Source organism: Hemicordylus capensis, chromosome 10 (genome assembly GCF_027244095.1).
Source record: "Hemicordylus capensis ecotype Gifberg chromosome 10, rHemCap1.1.pri, whole genome shotgun sequence".
In the NCBI taxonomy this organism is placed as follows: domain Eukaryota; kingdom Metazoa; phylum Chordata; class Lepidosauria; order Squamata; family Cordylidae; genus Hemicordylus; species Hemicordylus capensis.
The window spans coordinates 7710363-7723019 of NC_069666.1; the positions used below are offsets into that span (position 1 = coordinate 7710363).

At 45.3% G+C, this 12657-nt stretch overlaps 1 protein-coding gene across 10 annotated transcripts in view; it reads right to left on the reverse strand.

The window, feature by feature from the left end:
* Positions 1-12657, reverse strand: part of NTRK3 (neurotrophic receptor tyrosine kinase 3) — a 364980-nt gene that overhangs the window by 91757 nt on the left and 260566 nt on the right. The window contains exons 13-14 of one of the 10 annotated variants that reach the window (XM_053272599.1): positions 8362-8433; positions 504-5010 (exon numbers count right to left, since the gene is read on the reverse strand). The exons of 7 other annotated variants lie outside the window; for them this stretch is intronic. In XM_053272599.1, the coding sequence (XP_053128574.1) occupies positions 4889-5010; positions 8362-8433 (194 nt within the window). In that variant the 3' untranslated portion in view covers positions 504-4888. Of the gene's footprint in view, positions 1-503; positions 5011-8361; positions 8434-8454; positions 9230-12657 lie in introns of those variants that run through there. 2 more of the 10 variants (XM_053272600.1, XM_053272601.1) reach the window with 2 other exon arrangements.

The window sequence follows — 12657 nt, forward strand, 5'->3', positions numbered from 1 at the left end:
TAGAGAGTGCTGCTCAGAGTGGCACATGTAGTGCTAGCAGCCCCTGTAGTTGCAACTCTCTATTACAAATACGGTGGCCGGCTGCTGGGACCTGCTGAAGAAGGGAAATGCTGACACACAATCAAAAATATCAAAGTGCAGGAGCTCTCTTTCCCTCCTACCTCATTAAAGAAAAAGATGGAGAAGCTTGTAGGCTACCCACATTTGAGTGAGCTAAGTTGGAAGGATTTCCGTGGATTCTCAAGCCACTCAACCTGGGCTGCATGCTCCAGCCTTCATTTTGATAATCCTGTGAATATCCCTATTAGTGTATGCATGCATGTGTGAATCTACCCAAAGGCTGAGTTGGGCTCTTTCCACCCACCGGCAGAGAACTTCATCCCTCTCTAAAGACTGCAGGCAGCACCTGGCGTTAGCATTTCAGAACAAGAAAAAAGTAAAGGAGACATTGTTGGTTTTTTTTATTGAGTTTTGCCTTCAAAAGAAGAGACCCAGTGCAGCCGTTTAATTAGAAAATAAAGTGTTTATTAAGAAACTAGACATCAAAGACCCCTGGAGTCTCTGTGAAAGGGATGCTCCCATTTCCATAGCACAAGATGACAGACATGGCGAGAGGAAATAATGGTCAGGGATGGAGGAGTCTTCTTGGTGGGAAAAATGAGGTAATGATTTACAATAATTAAAATTGGAAACAATAAAAAAAAAATCCGTAAGACTCACTACTTAAAGCCACCAATTGCAAATGCCCAAGGCCTGGCTTGCTTTCCTTTTCCGCACTAAGGAACCACCGGAGACTTTTCAATGGCTTAAAACCGTCAGCCCCAACCTGTGTGCTGCGAGAGAACTGCTAGTGTGCCACAATTACAAAATGGATGGTTCAAGCTCCTGTAAGCCCAATGTACCCACACACAGATGAGGCTGACTTCTACAACTCTGTATGATCCATGGTTCTGCCCTTCCAATCAGCTTCCAGTGAGAACAGGAAGCTGGCCATCTCTCAGCTCTGCATGCAGTCGGATCATTCCATATATTTTGATGCAAACACACTGCAGAATTAACTGTCCCCCACCCCACCCCCTCGGAGGCGACTGAATGGCTGAGTTCAGACATACAAGATAACCACAGAGCTGGCCGAGGCTGTAACTGCAGTACACCAAGACACTCGAACCTGTGGTTTTGGATCAAAAGCTAACTTTGGTTTGCCTCACCAAACTCCAATGGGAACCTTCGGTTATCTCTCAGTTTTGCTGCTGACAGCTGAAGGTTTTGCTGCTGAAGCGTTATGCCCGAATGCTGACTCTGCTATAACCACAGTTTCATCCCTATTCCAAACTCCAATCATAGAGGCGGCGGGAACATGCCTCGGCGGCCAGGCAGCAGAGAGGGCCTCCCCGCTCCTTCAACTGGTGTTTGGCTGGCCACAGTTTGGTGAATGTCTGTGGCACGATTTGGCGTTAAGAACTGAAACCTCGGCCATGCTTAACTCCAGTTAACTTGTACATCTGAACTGGACCAATGTGAGGTTTGCGTGAATTACTGCTCTGTAGTTCTCCTAGGTTTATTGGGTCAGAGGCAGCTCCCAACCTGATACAGTCTTCCCTCGCCAATTTGAGTACCAATTGGAGTATCCACTACTGGAAAATTGTGGTAGGTCTCACCAACCACAACCTGGTAACCACAGTTTAGCAAGATTTTTCGGAAATTTGGGGTTATTTCCGGGGATCAGAGGGTCATTCCTGTGGGTCAAAGGGGTGATTTGGGGAGGTTCAGGTAATTTCTGGGGATCAGGGGGTGATTGGGGGGGTGTTTCAAGATTTTTTTCCTATTTTTAACTGTTTTGGGGGGAGTGGGGGTTGTGACCAAAATTCCCCTAACTCCCTGTTTTCCATTTGTTTTAATTCCTTGTCAAGTGTGAATTCACCAACTGCAAGGTTTTCCAGGAACGGAACCCTCACAGTTGGCAAGGGACAACTGTATTCAAGTGTCAGGGCCTGGGTGATATCATAAGGTGGGGCCTAATGATGTCACAAGATGTGAACTATTGATGTCACATGGTTGCCAACTTTAGATTGACAAAACCAAATCCGCATCTTCACCTCCTTTTTGATCCATAGGAGGAGGTAGATTGGTGTGCCAGCTGAACACACTGAAGCATGAATAGAAAGGAAGTGATGGGTGACTGGAGACTGGGCCATTCACCCAGTTGGCCAAACACAGCCCTCCAAAACTCGAGTCCCAGGCTGAAAATCTGAGATCTGGCAACTCTAAATTGCTGCCATCCATTCAGGAAGGCACACCCGGAACAGTGATCCCATACACAGGAGAGAGAATGGGTTCCTCTGTGTGTGTGTGTGTGTGTGTGGTTCTTATCCATACACACTCTAGAAGAAACTGTTGGGTATAAGAGTGAAGTGTGCTTCCAGTTTCAATTCAGGATTTAAAAATTCCCCAGCTGTCAAAGTTTGGGGAATGATGGCTTAAGCTGCTCACAGTGGGGGAAACTGTATGGCAATTCCGTGCATTGTACCAAGTGTCAATACTGGCAAGAAAGGGCAGGCAGTCCTACCGTGGCTCTGGTTGAAAATAAGCAAGACCGACGGCCATGTGACTGTGACCCAGAAGACGAATGGTCATGTGACTGTGACCCAAGCTGTCCCATTCACACCCACTTTCCCAGCATAACCTATTTTGACAAAGAGCCTCTCAAAATTACACTTAGGTTCACCATTTTGGTTTTCAGTTCTCACTGAATCCCAAATGAATCAGCCCCTCCGATCTTGAGGCATTGGAGGCAATCTCATGTGTAAATTGACGTTTTCATTAGAGTGGCTGGTCTTTACTTTTTTGCATTTTTACGGCAGTTCCAATTGATTGTCTGAGTGTACTGGCAACAGAAGAGATAAAGTGACGGATGGCTCCTAGAAGTATCATTTGCAGGAATTTGACCGGAGAAGAGTCTTACAGTTTCCTGAAAGCTTCATGAAATGACATAGGAAACATCAGAAGCTGTCTTATACTGGGTCAGACAAATGGTGCATCTTGTCCAGGACTGTCTACACTGACTGGCAGCAGCTCTCCAAGGTTTCAGGCAGGAGTCTCTCCCAGCCCTACCTGGAGATTCCAGGGATCAGAACACTGGGACCTCCTGAATGCAAAGCAGATGCTCTACTGCCAAGCTACAGCCCCATCCCCAATGGGGGACACTCCTAATTCCAGTAGAATGTCCCATTCTTAATGTTCTGCTCAGTTCTGGCACTTTGGAATTCTCTTTGCATCCCTTAAGATGAAGAAACGAAACAGAAAGGGGCATTTTGAAAATTGCTTAATATGACGGGAACATCGCATGATGTTGATGGCCCCATCAGTGGTGGAGTTGGTAAAGGATCTCTTATTTCCCCCTGCACCCTGTCAGAAACCTACAAATAGGCTCTAGGCTCTCGTTAAAAACAACCCTCCTGCCCCAGCTAATGGTTTTATGTAAGCAAAGCATATTTGACTCGGAATCTAAAGGGGTGGGGTGGGAGAAAGAACATTATCTGATATTGGCCATTCCAAACTGCAAGTTCTCGCCAGAAAAGAAAAACCATCTCTTGAGGGTAGAGATCAAGGTTGCCTTTTTCCATTGGAGAGCTTTTGGAAAAGACCAGAATCAATATTTGTGTTTGTGCCAGAGAATAAGGAATAGAATGCTTATTCAGAGCTCCCCCTGACTTGGTTTGTATGCCTTGAGCCAATCGTTCGGTGTGCATGACTGAATTATAATACATCTCTAACTTGGTGAGAAAGAAATGGGAGGTGATGGTGGCGGAAGGAGGAGCTGGGAAGGCAGAAGAGACTGACAGCTTGCAGATATCCGGTGAATAAACTCGCAGATGCCTTCTGTGCTTCTCTTTCGGCCCTAGACCTGTTGACGTACCACTGACCTGCAATCACTCATTGTCTCTCCAGGTGTGATGGCCAGAAGCAACCCGCCTCCCTCCCGCACCTCCGGACCCCAGATAAAGCCATTATACAAGCAGCAGGGAAGAGGCCGGTGTACAAAAATGGAACACTGAGATAGCTGAAGAGCGGCTCTAACACACAAAACACACGCGCACACACAAACAGAAAATCCTCCTAGGACATTTGTATTTCAAAACAAAGCCACAGATCTCTTTTCCTCTGAGAAGAGTAGTGCAACTTTCCCCTTTGTTGCTCTCAGGACTAGGCAGAGGGGGTAGGGGGGCAGACGTGGGGCAGAGGGGGCTGCCTTTGTTCTTACCAAGGGTCTTGGCTCTGTTAAAACGTCTTCTGAACGCCCCATCTTCTCTTGCTTAAGGGCATCTTCTATGGCCTGGCCACTGTAAGCGATGGATGGCTGGACTGCCTTAACAGAACGTTGTGATGTCACAAGGAGAACTCAAGGTGGGGAGGGTCACAGCGAAAGTTGCTGGATCGGTCAGTTTTGGCTCTTTCGAAAGCAAAGTGCAACCATTAAGATGACTCCGTGAAGGTTCTTTTTTAAAATTAAAAAAAAAAACCACAACCAAAAACTCTTGTTGCTCTGCTTTGCCCTTGTTGTGCCTTGCAGGAACGCCGTGACCAACAGAGGAAAGGAATACAGTGACCAAAAGAGGAAAAGAACAACCCTGTGATCTGGTGACCAGGAAGGGGGGAAAAAACACCCTTGGTCTTAACAGCATGGTGCAGACTGGGGTCCATTCCCACAAGGCGGTGGCTTTGATCCGTACACAGACCGCACTCTCCCACTGCGTCCCCCAGCTCTCACAGGGCACAGCCAACAAACTCGACATCAGAACCTTTCAAGGAGGTTTTCAATTTAATTTTTTTTTGTCTTTCGTCTGTTTTGTTTTTGTTTTTGTTTTCCACTGTTGTTTGTGTGTGTGTTTTAAAAGCCATGACGTCCTTTGCTGAAATAAACACTGACATCCTCAACATAAATGCCATGATGGTTAAGAGGATTAGAATGTCCAGGAAGGGTTATTGGATTCAACATAATTTCTCTGAAACCTAAAGCGGGGAGGAGGGTGGGGTGGGGTGGGGGACAAAGGAAAACAAAACAGAAGAGAGAGAAGGGGGGAGGGAATAAAGGGAAAAATAAAGTAGCTTCACAAAACAAAGGTCAAAACTAGAACAGAACAGAGAGATAGTGACATACAGATAATTACCGAAAAATAACTAAAGGAATAAACCTGGAATAGGTTCATATTGGTTTCTAACCGCTACTCTTTCCTTCCGTCAAATATTTTTAAAAGGTCACACTGTTTAGGTACTAGAGAAGAAGGGGGGGGTTGTTTATTTTATCACATTTATATTCTGCCTTTCTTCTCACCACAGGGGGCTTCTCATCCAGATTCTGGCCTGCCCAAGACATGCCTAGCTTCAGCAGTGTAGTTTCAGCAGGGAGTCAGTGTGGTGTAGTGGTTAGAGTGTTGGACTAGCACCTGGGAGGCTTGGGTTCAAATCCCCATTCAGCCATGGAACACAATGAGTGACCCTGGGCCAGCCACTTCTCCCTCAGCCTAACCTTCCTCACGGGGTTATGAGGAAGATAAAGATAACCATGTACACCACTCTGGGCTCCTTGGAGGAAGAGTGGGATATAAATGTAGCAAATAAATAAATAGCAAGGCTGCAGTATTCTATGCTGCACTGAACCATGGCCGAGGGCCAATCTATCAGGAATCAACTTTTAGAGTTAATGATAAGGACTGTTATCCAGAAAGACCACTCTGGTCAACACCTTTTTTTATTTCACTTTATTCATCTATCATTATCATTATTATTAAGACTTCATGGTAGCTAAGCTAACATTGCTGCTCTAAACCCAACAGTGATCAATGAAGAGGGCCGATCTATGCACAAAGTTTGGACAGCAGGGACTTGCTCAGTGGTATTATTGGGTGGCAATCTGGCAACTCCCCAGGAGGATCAAGAGACTTGAGGTCTGCTACGTGCATCTGGTTGATGCATCCCCTCTGAGGATGTGCTGGGGAGCACTTGTGCTCCCAATAAAAAAAAGAATGGGAAGGAAAATGACGCAGCACCAAGATAAAAAGGAGGAAAATTCCTCAAGATGCTGAATAAATACCAATCAATTCTTTATTAAATCATTGCCTGATGCATTTCTAGCTTATAAATGCTCTTCCTCAGAGGCAGGTGTATACTGTGAAATTTTTCTCAGGGGATTGCATCCCACATCCCCAGGAACATCTATGTTTCTGGGCATATAATCCCCAGAGAAAGACATTACAGTATACAACTGTCTCTGTGGAGGAGCATTTTTAAGCTTTTAAACGTGTCCAATAAAGAAACTGAATAAAGAATTGATTAGTATTTATTCAGTATCTTGAAGAATTTCTCCTCTTTTTATCTAAGCACTTGTGCGCCCCCATGATGTCTGCCAATATCAAGCTTGATATAGACATTATCCTCATGGACAATTCGAGCAATCTTTTTCCTCACTGGCTTCATTCAGACGTTGCATGAAATCTCAGTTAGATCCAAGCTCCGTATGATGTCCCTGAGCCCTGGTAACGTATACTCCTCCTCCCATCCCCCATTCTACTTCCCATCTAGGTTAAAATAACCCACAATCTCAGTTTATTCTAACCCACTAGCTTCAAATAACTCAAGATCTGTAACTCACTTCAGTCTTTGGGCACAAATTTCAAGTTACTTGAAGTTGGTTAGAATAAGCCACAATTGATGGATTTGGATGACTTGACCGATCTTGGCTATTTTAACCTAGTTAGCAAGTGGACACTCACATGTGGATCACAGCAGAGTCCCCAAGGCTCAGGGACATTGTGTGGCTCCCAGTTCTAACCATGGTCCTGCGTGACGTCTGAACTATTCCTTCGAGTAGGACTGATCACCAAGTGCATCATCATGACACAAAGCCATAGCATGCATGCTAGGGCATATTCTGGCTTCCCTATCACATCTACAGAAGAACCACATTCAGTGAGACTAAAGATGAAACTTCTGACTTCTCAGAAGCACTGTGGGACTTCTTATTCAGGCAATCTTCTAGGGCATGGAGTTAAAGCGGGACACGGTTATTTTTTTCTCATTTAGATATATATTTGCAGAGTTGGTGTAATGTAGAGGTCTGTGAACAGGCCAAGAAGCAACTGTACACAACACCAGAGATCCGTGAATGGATTTCCCAGTGTTTGGGGGGTGGTATTGTCTGTTTAGGTTGGGGCCATGGAAGGAGCGAGTTAAGCACCCCGCTGTGCCAGTTATCTGATATAGATGTGTGTTTCCCCTCCATGGCTATAGTAGCTTCAGAGGAGCAACTTAAGAGGAGAAGGCTTAGATTCCCCCTGCCCCTAAACTACAGCCCCAATCAAAATCCCCCTCATGACTGCTTGTAGCAAACAAAGCAAAGCAAAAAGTCAGTGATGGGAGACATCTCTGAGGTCATGTCTAGTATGACCCCAAGCTACAAGTTTTGAAAGTTTCAGTTCAAAGCACAGCACAGTGGCCACTTACTTACATCACACATGGCTGTATATTTAGTTTCTACTTAAATCTGGAAGTTAACTGTTAACTACAGCTATTTGACTGGCACATGGCCCACTCCTCTAAAGGACCGCATCTCTTTGCTAGTGTGTACAGTATACTGAATTTTGAAATCCCACTAACTGAGAAGCTATTCTGCATGGTTTTAAGAAGATGCCCAGCTTTACAGTGTCTCAAATGGTCACCTAAATGGAAAACGTGGCCTCAGGATTCAAGTAAAATATTGATATTAATATTTTAGCAATTAAATTTTACAATGGGGCAGGCTGCTAGGTCCCAGTGGGAACAGCTCACTCGTTTGGCCTGCCCTCTTCCATATGATGAACTCCCTTTAAACTTAACATAAAAGATACATCTCTTTGACCCTATTTGAGATGTTGAAAGCTATGCCAGAATGTGCAAAGCACTTCAGTCAACACTGGATAAAGATGGACAAAAGTCCTTCATGTGGAATATATCAAAAGTACTTGACCTGCAAGGAAATAAAGATTCCCACTAGCATGAAACTCTGTGAATCTAGTTGGAAGAAGCTAATTCTATCTGCGCCTGAAAAGATGGCCAAAATGGAGCCAAAATGGACGCAGGTTAATTCAATAGTTGCATTAGAACATGCCTCTTGGGAGGAAGAATTGAAGGCTGGGTTGAAGTGGGACCCTGCTTAGCACTGGAAGAAACCTATCCAAAGTTTGTCACTACGTCTTAATGTATTCATGCCCCCCTCAACTCTGGTAAATGGCAGAATTTTCCTGACTATTTTTAGAGCATTTTCACATGCAAAGCTTCAATGAGTTTTCACAGTTGGTGCATCTCTGTTGCAAATGTATAACTTACATTGTCTAGACGGCTGAGAGAAATTTCCTCCCTCTCTCATAACAACAGAGCTTGAGTGTTGATCATTGAAAACTGATTGGCAAACAAAAGGAAGGACTTATTCACACAATACACACAATTCACGGATAGGATTCACAGCGAGAGTGTGATGATGGCCTTAAACAGCGTAGATGGTTTTGGAAAGGGCTAGACCAGGAGTTCTCCAACTTGCCTCTCCAGGTATTATTGGACTACTTATCTCACCACCCCAGCCAAAATGGCTGAAGGCCATTGTAGGCTGGGGAAGATGGGTCTAGTGACCCAAGTTTGAGAATCCCTGGATTAGGCCAATTATTGGAGGGTAGTTCCATCAATAGATATTAGTCATGACAGCTAAATGAAACCTCCATGTTCAAAGGCAGTTGAGCTCTGAATACTGTATGCTACGGGACAAATAATGGAGACGGCCAAGATTTTCATATCCTGCTTCTCTGCTTCTCAGGGGCACCTAACAGGCTGCTGTTTGAAAATAAATGCTGGGCTAGATAGTCTTTTTATCTAATCCACCAGGGCTCCCCCACCCAATTTTAATAGAATGCACATTCAGATAAAGAATGTATTTCTTTTGCTTTCTGCTTGGATTCAATGGCACTCACGCACACAATCAGAGCAAAAAAGATTCAAAGAAACTTGTTAACGTTACATATGAAAATGGTCTTCCACTTCCCTTGCAGATGCTCCCACACCTTCTCCTCCTAGGCCCAGTTGTGTTTCGTATGGATCAGAAACCAAGATGGCTGCTGCTAGGCTGATGTCCTCGTCATACGTGAGAGGGACTGTGGCAGCCAAATGTCCGAGTTTGGGAAGTGAATCTTCAAATGGTTTTTGCCTATTGGAGCGGATGCATTTTTTAAAACGAGGAGGGCTGCAGGAGGGGATGATTTGGACTGGAGCTGCAGTTCAAAGGGAGGAGGGATTAATCTTTTGCTGTGTCACCCACAGCTCTAGAGAAGGAGCTGGATTGGGAAACGGGTGCAGGAGAACAGCATTAACTTCCACTCCCAGAATGGCGGCCCCAGTTCAAATAACCTTGTAAGGAACAGACCCAGCCAGCTCATGTGAGAGGAATTATCGCTGAGTCACCCCTCCCTGTTACCTGGCCAGCTGACTGGGTTTATTATTTGTCTTTTAACAAAACGTTAGAATAGAACAGAATACCCTCCTCACATGTTACGTTCAGTGCTCATATGTATACAGTGTACACAGGTACAGATCTGTAGACAGGCACACTAATTCACATGTGATGCTGAACACAGGTACAGCAGTACACAATCTGTACCCTGCATCTGAAGGGCCTGCATCCAGGTTCACCTTTAAAATGAGCACAGCTACAGTCATTCTCACCAAATCATGTACGTGTGTACAGACACCTGTATGCAGGTACCATGTAATTCTGGATAGGGCTAAAAGCTGCAGGAACTTCAATCTGGAACCACCCAACCTGCAGTTTAATTTTTTTGGGGGGAAACTTCCTTGAGGACAAAGCTACTTGGTCAGGCTGTTATCGGCATTTGTTTCAAAGCGAGAGAAACTGGAAGGCAATTCTCTGCCATCCGAAGGAGAAGGCCCAAAGCTATCCAAACCATAATGAAAATTAGACTAAGAACATGAGAGATCACACTGGGCGAGGAGGGTGTTTGTCCATTTCGTCCTCTGCCCCTGGATGGCAATGACGCTCGTGATCATCATGGATATGGTGGACCAAGCATGGATATGGGAAGACTGACAGCTGCTGATGAATACAACGGATTCTGGTTGGATGTAGGCTGGACCACACGGCATGATACAAATCTTAAACAATGATAAGGCAGTGGCTGGCGGAGACACACTGGAAGGACAGGTGAAATGACGCTGCTGGCCACAGAGAGATGTGTTCACTACTGCCTTTGACCTAGCCATTAGCATCAATCACAGAACGTCTGTCCCCCTTCCCCTTCTTCCCCTGCCTCTTTTTCTTTGGACTCTCCAAACTCTCTACCCTCAATGGCAAGGAAAGCTAATTTCAGCCACCCGAACACCCACTTTATCTGTGTCTCTAGTGGAATGGAGACACACACCCTCTACTGTTCATTCTATGCCACTGGAGAAGCACCTTGGGCAGGCCCGCTCCCCCAGCTGTTTTTGAACGACAACTCCCATAATCCTGAGCCACAGTGGATTATGGGAATTGTAGGCCAACATATGCAGGAGGGCTGAAGCTGAGCAGCCGTGATCTAGGGTCATCGATCCATGCGGCTCTTCTACGGGTACTACCACAGGCCAGGGCTGCTCTGCACAACTTCAGACCTCCTACAGTTGTTGGACTACAACTCCCATCATCACTGACTAGTGGCCATTGGGTCAGGGAACGACGGAAGCTGTAGTCCAAAAACGGTTGGAGGGCCGAAGCTGTGCAGTCCTGGCATATGCTAAATGCATCCCCCTCTTTCTCTTCCTTATAGGCCGCTTTTCAACAAACGTTCTCAGAGCAGTTTACATAGAGAAATAAATAATAAATAAAGATGCCCCCCCCCGTCCCCGAAGGGCTCATAACCTGAAAAGAAACATGAGGTAGACACCAGCAACAGCCACTGGAGGGATGCTGTGCTGAGGATGGAGAGGGCCAGTTGCTCTCCCCACTGCTTAATATAAGAGATGCTCTTTGCTCTTTTCCTCTGGTGAACCACATGAGCCAAAGACTTTAGATGTTCCCCTTGTACAGGGGCGGGCAACCTCGGCTCTCTTGCTGAAAGACAACTCTCATAAAATGTGGTTGGGGATGAAGAGAGATGTAGTTCAGTGACATTTGGAGGGCCAAGGTTGCCTACATAGGAAGCTGCCATATACTGAGTCAGACCATAGGTCCATCTGGCTCAGTATGGTCTACACAGGCTAGCAGCGGCTTCTCTAAGGTTGCAGGCAGGAATCTCTCTCAGCTCTATCTTGGAGATTCCAGGGAGGGATCTTGGAACCTAGATGCTCTTCCCAGAGCAGCTCTATCCCCTGAGGGGAATATCTTCCAGTGCTAAAACATCAAGTCTCCCATTCATATGCCTACCCCACTCCAGTGGCCTGGAGCAGCCCAGAACGCAGCGGCAACCATATAGCTGGGAAAATGCAGGAAAAGGGAGTCTGACTTTATGTGTATGTTGCACACATCTACTTAACACTTGCCCTCATCGAATCAAACTGCCAGTACCTCAGTTTGGGTCTGGGGCTCTCCAAATGCCTCCTCATTGGACCAAAATATGAGGATAGAGAGGTCAGATGGAAGGAAGCGTCAATGAGTGATTTAAAAACAGTCAGATAAAACCCACCCTGGGGTCAAAACAATTTAAGCCTGCTAGACTGCTGCTAAGAATATCTCTAATGACTTGTGAACATAAGAACTGAAGAAGAACCTTATAGGGTCAGGCCCAAGACCTATCAGGTCCAGCATCCTCTTTCCCACAATGGCCTACCAGATACCTCTGGGAAGCCCACAGGCAAGAGATGAGGGCATGCCCCCTTTCCTGCCATTGCTCCTCTGCAGCTGATATTTAGAGGCATCCTACCTGGAGGTAGTCTAAAGCCATCAATATTACTGCTGCTGCGACTACTACTACTACTGCTTCTTATAGGAGTAAATAAATAATAGCCATTGATAGACCTGCCCTCCATGAATTTGCCTAAACTCCATATAAAGCCTTTCAAGCTTTATATGGAGCTTTATATGGATGGCCACGGTATGGCCATCACCACACCATGGGGCAGAGAATTCCATAGATTAATTATATGCTGTGTGAAAAAGTACTCCCCATTGTGGGTCCTAAATTTCCTGACAATCAGTTCTGTGGGATGGCCCCTGGTTCTAGTATAGTGAGAGAGGGGGGAGAACTTCTCCCTATCCACTTTATCCATTTAGTTGCTACAACACAGAGAACAATCATATTAGAAATCCAATTATAATCCACAGAAATGTGGGTATCTAATTTAAATCTACTAAGCATGCACATTTCCTGCTCCTATGAAGAGATTTGGCCATAAGTATGCATCTTATAATTTACTGGCTGCATTTTATTTATTTATTTATTTATTTATTTAGCTAGCTAGCTAAAATGCAGCAGCTGGATTCCTCCTCCCCCCCCTTAATTGTATGCTTTCTCCCACATTGGGGAATGAAAAACATTTGTTTTGTTTTGTTTTTAAGTGCAAACAATGCTTAACATCCAAATGGGCAGAACAGTGGACGATAGAAGCGTCACGCATACAAGGAAAATACAGATAGAATGACTGAAG